This window comes from Scyliorhinus canicula, chromosome 3, assembly GCF_902713615.1.
Source record: "Scyliorhinus canicula chromosome 3, sScyCan1.1, whole genome shotgun sequence".
Taxonomy (NCBI): Eukaryota; Metazoa; Chordata; class Chondrichthyes; order Carcharhiniformes; family Scyliorhinidae; genus Scyliorhinus; species Scyliorhinus canicula.
The window spans coordinates 223,812,009-223,822,987 of record NC_052148.1 but is presented as its reverse complement, the minus strand read 5'-3'; the positions used below and the strand labels follow the sequence as shown (position 1 = coordinate 223,822,987).

Sequence of the window (10,979 nt, the reverse complement as noted above, 5' to 3'; positions counted from 1 at the left end):
GAACCCTGGTCCCTAGCACTGTGAGGCAGTAGTGCTAACTACTGCGCCACCATGCTGCCCTTCAAAAGGGGAGATTAGATTATTTATTTAGATAGCTCTGCGGGGATCCAATAACTCATGGGAGCAGCTGTTTTCCTAACTGCAGTTTTTTAATGAGTTTTCCTCTTTGTTCTCAAGTGCTTACCAAAACGTGCAGGAGCAGCCCCTGTAGGGGCTGCCTTGCAAGCGATCCAGACAGGGTGCAGGGGGGTGGCTGCTGCAGCTGTTTAACGTCCTAGCACCAGTGGGAATCACTTTGGTTTCGCACTGGCGGGAGCACTTTGTTGTCGTTTGGGAAGGTCGCGCCCAAAGATTCATTTACGTTGGTCCAATGCTTGCACCTGAAGAGGGCAACAAGGATAAAAGCTTTGTGGAGCATTTCTAGGTAGCGTATTCCTCTGGAAAAGTCGGCATATACAATTATAATGCTAATTCCTTAAAGGAATCATGCCAAGGAATTCAGTGTTAAGTATGGAATTTAGTTAGTTTAATGAACAGAAAATGTTTATTACATTTAGTAAATATAATTAAGCATAGGTTCTTGTGTTATATCCTGCAGACCGCCCGCAGCATTGTGCACTCCATGTATACCTGTGGTCTGCATTGTACATGACTAATACATCCTCAGTCACCATAACTAACAGAACCTATATTATGAGAGGCACATAGAATATACAACAACAAATAGATTCTGTCTGCATGTAGGAAATAAAAACAATGAAAACACAATTTGAGATTAATTTCATTCCCTTCTCTTTCATCTCCATTTTGGGGATATAATTCAGGTAATTTACCACCGTCGAATTTGTATATACTTGATTTCAGAACAGATATCAGTGAACGTCCATACAACTGACATATGCCCATTTATGTGATCCATTATTGAAGCACAAATTAATGCAGATATGCAACTGATATATTTATTTTGCCACTAGAACATCTCAATAATACAATCACTGAATTAGTTTGGTAATTTAAACATTATATCAAAACTTGACATTGACAGGAATGGTTTGGACTATTTTCTGTCATTTAAAAATGAAGGTGGTATGAATTACAGCTCACATTTGATGAAGGAAATACTGAGGTACTTTGTTTTTGGAATACAATTTTAAGTTAAAACAAAACTATCAAAGTGTCTACTCTTTACTATTGGAAGATATAGAATTTTTCATAATTGCACACATAGTCATACTTAATTTGTGTCTCAGCAACATTAAACGTGCATTTGTAAGTATCAGATATCAGAAAGATTGCAGCACATTTTAAATAATCCATCACAACTCCATAAATATATTATTCTTAGAGCAGTCGAAATGTTGTAGTGTAGTTAATGCTTCATGATCTCCAAAGCAGCTTGGGCGCTGAACAGTTATATACAACATTGTCTGCTTATAGTGCACACATTGCAATTGCATGCTTTCATTCAAATTTGACATGAATGCATCTGGTCCCGATTCAATTTTCAATCCCAGACCATTTACAATGAAAAAAAAATATGCTTAAGAGATATGGGGAGAGGGTTCAGTGATATCTGACATATCTCATACAATGAAATCCAGAAGTAGAATGATCATAGATAAGCAGACCAATATATCACGTTAAAGAATAGGAAACAGAACGGAAACAAGGCTCTTGCGTAGAGGTCAACTCGCTTCGCCTCAGTGGGGATGACAGGCTTTGCAGGTGGAGGCTTCTTATTATTTTTTAACTGGAGCTTCCCAAGACTGCTGTTAACTTCTATAGGTTTTCCATAGCAGTCATAGTTAGACAATTCAAAGTCCCGTGGCAAGCTTCCAACGATGCTGAAGTCATTGGATCTCAAATCGGATTTAGAAGTACAAACCTTTTTGCACCTGGTCTCTGCAACCTAGAAAAACCACAAGAGTATCATTACTGATGTTTGACATCATTGTCATCGCCACTACCATAATGATAAGTACCACAGGATTTACACAGAATACACTGTACAAAAACACAAGTGTTTGGTTTAAATTGCCTGAGGTCTGACAGGAAAATAGGACAGTGATGCAGTACATTGCTGTACCAACATGTGGCGCCACAGGGTAGCAGATCGCACATGACCGATCTCAAGTCAGAATAAAAATAATTAAATTGATTTCTGCATAAACTGCCTGTGACAATTTGACAACTCCAACCTTTCCAAAACATTTCCTTTCAAGGACAAGGCAATACCTTCAGGCTTAGCACTTAAAACAAATTGCGACACAATTTAGGGCCAATGCTGTGACAGAAGTAATGTTAAATCTAATTACTTTGCTTGCAAGGAGATGTCTTTCCATGGAGGTACAATCCTCTTTGGGGATGAAAAATGTGTTCAGCAGTGTACTTAAAAAATGCCACTGTAATAATCTTTAGGATTCATTGAATTGAACAATATGTATCTTGCCACATTGATATGAGGAACCAATCAGAAGGTGCCTGCAATTACCCCTTTGAGCATTTTAATGATATAAAGCATATATTTTACATTAATTCAGCAACAGGCAATATTGTATGCAAATGGAGCATTGGAGGATACAAGCAAAAGCAAATTTTAGTAATGAAATTCAAGTTCCTTGGAGGTGAGATCACGATAGGTATATAACACCCCGAAGGAACTTGACAAGTTTGGGTGCCTGGGTCTGGTGTGCATGTCCAGTATGTGTCGTGGGTAAACACAATCTCCTCTAGTTTGTTTTTATTGTCTTATGGAACCTGGGGTGAAATTTCCTGAAGTTGGCCAGTTTCCCCACCCCCCCTCTTTTTTTAATGTGTTCTCAGGAGTTGATTTTATCAGAAATTGTGGAGGATAATACATTAAGTTATTTGATCTAATGGATAAGGTGGACACTGACGGAGTTCTTGCTCTTTCCTCACCCTTCCTCATAGAATAGGAGATGATCGGAAGTTGTGAAAGGCATACCGATTTGACGAAACAGCTTCAGAAAAGCAGTGACTGAAGTTACTCAATTTATTCAAAATGAAACACCAATCTTTTATGTGAAGTTTCATGAGTGCACAGATATAGAAATAGTTGGAAGTTTCAGGTGAAACGGTTATGTGCCTAAATGCCGGTAAGTACAACCAGAACTGTCAACATAGATTTATATAGTAAGATCATAGAACAGCAACTAGCAGATAATGCCAGATAGGCAGAAACATCCCTGATGTGAGAGAGATGGAGTGGTGGGTGTGTATTGTTAGTTTAAACTGTCAGTCCACAAGGCACTCTGAATCTGCACAGGTAGAAGGGGCAGTGAATGGTGGTGATGTTCTACAGAAGACAGCATTTATTCTTTCAACAGTGGACAGATCAGGCATTAAAATCTTAAGAGAGTTTGGGGCATGGCAAAGCAGGAGAATATGGCCTGGCTCCTGGTTTTCACCTCACTGCCTATTATCAAGAAATGTTACAACCACTTCCGTGCACCAGTCTGCAAATAGCAGAACCTAAATTTCCTCGATAATCCTGCAAATGAACCAGGGCAGTCGCGTGATGGCAAAGGAAAATTGAGCCGGCAGCATTCCTCTGGTTTCCCATTCCCAGTGATATTTATCAGTCAAAGTTATGTTTTACACCTAATAGGACAACTTTAGATCCCCACAATGTGGATAGCACTGTTGCTTCACAGCTCCAAGGTCCCAGGTTTGAGTCCCGACTTGGGTCACTCACTGTCTTTGTGGAGTCTGCACGTCCTCCATGTGTCTGCGTGGGTTTCCTCCAGATGCTCCGGTTTTCTCCCACAAATCCCGAAAGTCGTGGAGTTAGGTAATTTGGACATTCTGAATTCTCCCCGTGTACCCGAACAGGTTCCGGGAATGTGGCGACAAGGGTATTTTCACAGTAACTTCATTGCAGTGTTAATGTAAGCCTACTTGTGACAATAAAGATTATTATTATGGGCAGGAGGGTGTCAAGAGTGAAGGTAATTAAAAAAAAAACCTAAACTCGACCCTAACCCTCCTGGAACTAGGGGGAGGGGAACTAAACTGGTCTTGCTTGGCAAGCCATTCCTTTATGTTAATGAGGCTACATGCCTCAAATATTAAAATACTTTCTGAGTTAAGATTTATGCGCCAGCTTTCCCAGGGGCCAGGGAAGCAGGCAGTTGAATGGAGATGAGAAAGACCTGGGGCTGGATTCTCCGTTTTTGAGACTAAGTGCCGACGCCTGCGTGGAATCAGTTGCGTTTTACGACAGCAAAAATGGTGCAACGGCTACACCGATTCAGCAACTCGAAATGGGCTAGCACCATCGCCTCGTGGAATACAACCGATTTCATGCAAAACAGTGCCGGATTCGCCGGGACCATGATTGGCGCACATGAGGCTCACACGCCGCAGCCGCACTTAAACAATCCCCCCCCCCCCCCCCCCCCACACACACACACACACACCGTCCCAGTCAACAAGATGGCTGGAAGGAGAGCAGGGCCACGATTCAGGGAGGCTGAGCTGGACACCGTCCTGGGCGCCGTGGAGGAGAGGCGGATGACCCTGTGCCCTGGCCTGGGAGGAAGGCCACCAGGTGCCGCCGTCCGCCATACCTGGGATCAGGTGGCAGAGGCGGTCAGCGCCGTGGGCAACATCGCCCGGACTGACATACAGTGCCAGAAGAAACTCTATGATCTCCTCAGGGCGGCCAGGATGAGTAGGCAGCGCTGTGCCCCTGGCACTAACCCCACCACCTCCCCACATACCCGTGACCTGGCCTCTCCCCCTCGGGGACAGTCAGACACCCGGGTTCCCTTGCCACTGAGGCCACCATCTACCCAATCCCTGCGCTGCATGCATCGGAACGTCTAACGGTTGTGCTGTTTATGTTTCTCCCCTGCCCCCACCAGGAGAAGACCGTGCACAACCGCCGGGACGGGAGAAGACCGGAGGGGGACCAGCAGAACTGTGGCCCCTCACCGTGCCTGAGCAGAGGGCACTGGACGTGGTTGGCGGCCCGGAGGAAATGAATGTCACCGAGGTGGAGTTTGGCAGTGGGCGAGCAAGTGAGACCCTGCTTAGTTGCGGATCCCCATGACACGTGTGGACAGCCCCCCACCCCCCCTCTACCTACACCCCGTCCAATGGAGCAGCCCGGGGGCCAGCGGTCACCCCAAGGAAGGAGGAGATGCTGGGGCCCGTGTCAGTGACTCCCGCAGGGGAGGTGCCAGAACACCACAGCACCTCGGACTCCCCGCCCACCTCCCCCCTCCCCCGCCGCTTTCTCTGGTGCATCTGCTGGTGGGCAGCAGACAGAACAGGGTGGCAACATGCTATCCGGGACACTGGAGCCGTGGCCAAGCCCACCTAGGTTGGGTCACCCCAGGAGACGCATGCCAACGGGGACCCTTGTCGCAGGGCAGGAGTCACAGCAGGCCGCCTACACTCCTGATGTACTGTCTGGGGAACCACCTAGGTGCAGTATTAGGACCCGTAAGGCCAGAAAGTTAGACACCAATAATATTGACGTGTGCAGGGCACAGTTCAGTCATAGGGGTTAGGGCACAGACTGTATATATTTCCTCACAATAAACACCTGTTAACACCGTTAAATCTTGCCTCGGTGCTCTGTCTGATGGGTGTGGGGGAGGGCTGGTCCGGGCTGGCTGGGTATTAAGGGGCGCGGTCGGGGTTAGGGGGCCAGGCTCTATGAGAGGACCATGCTCCACCCCCCCCCCCAATCCCACCCACTCCGTGCCCCGACCCAGCACCCCCAATCCCACCCACTCCTTGCCCCGACCCAGCACCCCCAACCCAGGGATTCAACGGGACGGTGTGATGGACTGGCCAGCCCGCATGCAGGGATCGCCCAGGTGGAAGGTGCTACTGTCGGAATGAGTCAGACGTTATCATACAATGTGGAGCACTGGAGTTCATTGCAGAGCGGGTTGTCACCAACCTCCATCCCGTGAACCAGACCCGCTGTTACTGCCAACCCAGGGCCCCCATGGGTATGTATAATGAAGGGGTGTGCAGGCGGGTGGTTTGGGAGGTGAGGGGGTGTGAGTCTGGGATGTGCTCCTGGCCTGCCCCCCCATCTCCACCCCCTCCCTCCTAGTCAGTGTACCTGGAGGCGATCAGAGCATCCCGTACGTGTTGGCCCTGGCGATGACGTTGTGCGGCTTCCCCTGCCTGTCTGGGCCCCATGTCCTGCTCATCATCCCCCTACCCCCCATCCTCCTCGTCGGACGAGGCCCATCCTTCCTCCTTGTAGTGATCTCTATGTGTGCATGTACACAAGGGGTTAATGTGTCATCAGTCGCACCACATGATGACTAGAGGGCCGGACCAACAGGGGTATAAAAGGCAGCCACATTGGGGCTCTCTCTCTCACTCTCAGGTGCACGGTGATCAAAGCAACAGCAGACTAGTTTAGATGGCCAGTGGAATTACGGGTAGTTACCATAGTTAGATCTTGTTAACCTTATCACTAGTATCAAAGTTAAATTAAGAACTCATGTAAATATTGTTGTAGTTACTCAATAAACCTTTTGTTACCACTGGAAGAGTTTGAATCTTCTTCAGCGGGATTCAGAATACCTCATCACTAACTAAGGATTGAGTAGCACATATTACCTACCACACAGCAAACAAAACACTCCTCATCATCCAGCACATGCCCCTCTGTTGCATGATGTTGTGGAGGATGCAGCATACCATCATGATGTGGGCGACCCTCACAGCATCATACTGGAGGGTCCCTCCAGAGAGTCCAGGCACCTGAAGCGCATCTTCAGGACAATGAAGCACCGCTCAGATACACCCCTGGTCGCTGTATGGGCGTCATTGTAGCGGGTCGCCACGTCGGTCTGTGGCCTCCAGATAGGTGCCATCAGCCACGGCTGCAACGGGTGAACCCTGTCACCCAGGAGCCAATCCCTCAACCATCTGTGGTGCCCCTCGAACATGTCAGGAATCACCGGGTGTGCCAGGATGAAGGAGTCATGCACACTGCCCGGGTATCAGGCGCAGAGGTATACGATGCGCAGCTGATGGTCACAGACCAGCTGGATGGTCATCGAGTGGTACCCTCGATTAATGTAGAGCCGCCTGTTATCCTCAAATGCCCGTAGGGTGATGTACATCCCACCTAGCGCCCCCAGGACCAGGGGCATCCCGTCGATGGCGTTCATGCATGTCCCTCCCCCACCGTCTGCCCCATCTGTATCCAGCACTGTGGGGGCCCCTGGTCCTAGCGCCTGTCCCTGATGCCAGAGGTACTGTTGGCTGGCACTGCCCTCACTGGGGCTGCTGTGGATGTGGCCTTGGGTGGTTTGCCGGTGGATAATGCAGGTTGGGCGGGGTGTTTAGGGGCAGGAAGGGGCGCGCTGTGGCAGGGGATGGAGTGCAGGTGTGGGCGCACCATTACGTCCAGTGTCACTGTGTAGAACCAGGGGTCGAGGTAGGTGGTCAGTGGCCGTGCAGCAAGGTGGCCGCCGTAATGGTGGTTGGTGCCCTGTTATAGGGCACCCCGGTTGCTCGGCCTGTTTCCCCCCTATCCCCCGCCCCTGGCAGGGCCCCCCCGTCACAGCCAGCAAGGCCGGTGTTCTGACCAGCAGCCCGCAGTCACTCCACGGCATTTCCTACCTCCTCTCTCTCGCTCAGCAACCAGAATGCCTGGTTCACAACTTTTGAAACCACAAGTGAACCACGCTGTCAAGAACTCGGCCCATCGGCGGCGGTGAATCTCGGGAGTCCTCAGAGAATAGGGTGTCAGGCCCACTAATGATATGCCTAATTGTAGTTTTACCCCGCGCAGTGAGCGACGCATTTACACCATTTTCGGGGTGCCGGAGAATCCCGATTTGGCGTCAAACCGGCGCCTACTGCGATCGGAAGCTATTCTGCACCCAATCGCATTTCGCGATTTTGCCTTCGGCAATCTCGTCCCAGATCCGGTGCCTTCCCAGCGCAGTTTCTGACAGAGATGCTGAGGTATGATAAAAAGGTGACCATTCTGTTGAAGAGACAGTGTTCATGATTGAGAAAGGCTGACTATTCTGGGAAGAACTCCATCATACTGATGTCCAGCTGTATTGCTGACATTCAAGCCTCATAGGTCCATATTTCAAGTGGTGGATACTCCTTAAGCAAGAGAGTACACGTCTGTCAACTAACTCTATTGAGTACATGCTGTAATGGGGTCTGAGGGATATTTCGGAATATCAAAACTGAGTGATATTATCACAGAGCAGAATTCCCCAATGTACAGTTGGCAACATCAAAATACAACGTAAATGTTAAAGTATCTTCCACGAATGCCCTCGCTGATATTTCAACACTTTTGCGTAAAAAGTGTATTTTTCAGAAATGTCCTCTCCGCTAGGCACTGTACCTGGAATGGAAATTTGTCAGATTACTGTTTAAAATCAGAGAGATATAACAATTAGGAAAATTAATCCAAACATTCTGAGGACTGCTGGAAGTATATATCTGCACAGGTCAGTGGCCTATGTGAGAACTAGCCACATAGCAGTGGCATACATGTAACATTACGTGTAGCTGCAGCGGGGGTGGAGTGCGGTGTTGCTGCAGCGGGGGTGGAGTGCGGTGTTGCAGCAGGGGTGGATTGCAGTGTTGCTGCAGCAGGGGTGGAGTGCGGGTGTTCTGCAGCAGGGGTGGAGTGCGGTCGTGCTGCCGCAGGGGTGGAGTGCGGTGCTGCTGCAGCAGGGGTGGAGAGTGGTGCTGTTGCAGCAGGGGTGGAGTGCGGTGTTGCTGCAGCAGGGGATGAGTGCGGTTGTTCTGCAGCAGGGGATGAGTGCGGTTGTTCTGCAGCAGGGGTGGAGTGCAGTCGTGCTGTCGCAGGGGTGGAGTGCGGTGTTGCTGCAGCAGGGGTGCAGTGCGGTGTTGCTGCAGCAGGGGAGGAGTGCAGTGTTGCTGCAGCAGGGGTGGAGTGCAGTGTTGCTGCAGCAGGGGAGGAGTGCGGTATTGCTGTAGCAGGGGAGGAGTGCGGGTGTTCTGCAGCAGGTGGGGGACTGCCGTGTTGCTGCAGCAGGGGAGGAGTGCGGTATTGCTGTAGCAGGGGAGGAGTGCGGTTGTTCTGCAGCAGGGGTGGAGTGCGGTGTTGCTGCAGCGAGGGTGGAATGCGGTGTTGCTGCAGCAGGGGAGGAGTGCGGTTGTTCTGCAGCAGGGGAGGAGTGCGGTGTTGCTGCAGCAGAGGTGGAGTGCGGTGTTGCTGCAGCAGGGGTGGAGTGCGGTTGTTCTGCAGCATGGGTGGAGTGCGGTTTTGCTGTAGCAGGGGTGGAGTGCGATGTTGCTGCAGCAGGGGTGGAGTGCGGTTGTTCTGGAGCATGGGTGGAGTGCGGTGTTGCTGCAGCAGGGGTGGAGCGCGGTTGTTCTGCAGCAGGGGTGGAGTGCGGTGTTGCTGCAGCAGGGGTGGAGTGCGGTTGTTGTGCAGCAGGGGTGGAGTGCGGTGTTGCTGCATCAGGGGTGGAGTGCGGTGTTGCTGCAGCGGGGTGGAGTGCGTCTCTTGCTGCAGCAGGGGTGGAGTGCGGCGTTGCTGCAGCAGGGGTGGAGTGAGGTGTTACTGCAGCAGGGGTGGAGTGCGGTATAGCTGGAGCGGGGTGGAGTGCGGCGTTGCTGCAGCAGGGGAGGAGTGCGGTTGTTCGGCAGCAGGGGAGGAGTGCGGTGTTGCTGCAGCAGAGGTGGAGTGCGGTGTTGCTGCAGCAGGAGTGGAGTGCGGTTGTTGTGCAGCAGGGGTGGAGTGCGGTGTTGCTGCAGCAGGGGTGGAGTGCGGTTGTTCTGCAGCAGGGGTGGAGTGCGGTGTTGCTGCATCAGGGGTGGAGTGCGGTGTTGCTGCAGCAGGGGTGGAGTGCAGTCTTGCTGCAGCGGGGGTGGAATGCGGCATTGCTGCAGCAGGGGTGGAGTGCAGGTGTTGCTGCAGCAGGGGTGGAGTGCGGTGTTGCTGCAGCAGGGGTGGAGTGCGGTGTTGCTGCAGCAGGGGTGGAGTGCAGTGTTGCTGCAGCAGGGGTGGAGTGCGGTGTTGCTGCAGCAGGGGTGGAGTGCGGTATTGCTGCAGCAGGGGTGGAGTGCGGTGTTGCTGCAGCAGGGGTGGAGTGCGGGTGTTTCTGCAGGCGGGGTGGAGTGCGGTGTTGCTGCAGCAGGGGTGGAGTGCGGTGTTGCTGCAGCAGGGGTGGAGTGCGGTGTTGCTGCAGCAGGGGTGGAGTGCGGCGTTGCTGCAGCAGGGGTGGAATGCGGTGTTGCTGCAGCAGGGGTGGAGTGCGGTGTTGCTGTAGCAGGGGTGGAGTGCGGTGTTGCTGCAGCAGGAGTGGAGTGCGGTTGTTGTGCAGCAGGGGTGGAGTGCGATGTTGCTGCAGCAGGGGTGGAGTGCGGTTGCTCTGGAGCAGGGGTGGAGTGCGGTGTTGCTGCAGCAGGGGTGGAGTGCGGTGTTGCTGCAGCAGGGGGGATGTGCGTTTGTTCTGCAGCAGGGGTGGAGTGCAGTCGTGCTGTCGCAGGGGAGGAGTGCAGTGTTGCTCCAGCAGGGGAGGACTGCCGGGTTGCTGCAGCAGGGGAGGAGTGCGGTATTGCTGTAGCAGGGGAGGAGTGCGGTTGTTCTGCAGCAGGGGTGGAATGCGGTGTTGCTGCAGCGAGGGTGGAGTGCGGCGTTGCTGCAGCAGGGGAGGAGTGCGGTGTTCTGCAGCATGGGAGGAGTGCAATGTTGTTGCAGTAGGGGTGGAGTGCGGTATTGCAGCGGCAGGGGTGGAGTGCGGTGTGCCAGCAGCAGGGGTGGAGAGCAATGTTGTTGCAGTAGGGGTGGAGTGCGGTTGTTCTGGAGCATGGGTGGAGCGCGGTTGTTGTGCAGCAGGGGTTGAGTGCGGTGTTGCTGCAGCAGGAGTGGAGCGTGGTTGATTTGCAGCAGGGGTGGAGTGCGGTTGTTCTGCAGCAGGGGTGGAGTGCGGTGTTGCTGCATCAGGGGTGGAGTGCGGTTGTTGTGCAGGGGTGGA

At 51.9% G+C, this 10,979-nt stretch overlaps 1 protein-coding gene across 2 annotated transcripts in view; it reads right to left on the bottom strand.

Annotated features, from left to right (window-relative positions):
- Positions 1-525: 525 nt before the first annotated feature.
- glrbb (glycine receptor, beta b) overlaps positions 526-10,979 on the bottom strand; it is a 258,440-nt gene continuing 247,986 nt past the window's right edge. Inside the window, exon 10 of one of the 2 annotated variants that reach the window (XM_038792295.1) lies at positions 526-1,909. In XM_038792295.1, coding sequence (XP_038648223.1) covers positions 1,613-1,909 — 297 coding nt within the window. In that variant the 3' untranslated portion in view covers positions 526-1,612. The remainder of the gene's footprint in view (positions 1,910-10,979) is intronic. The other variant, XM_038792294.1, reaches the window with a different exon arrangement.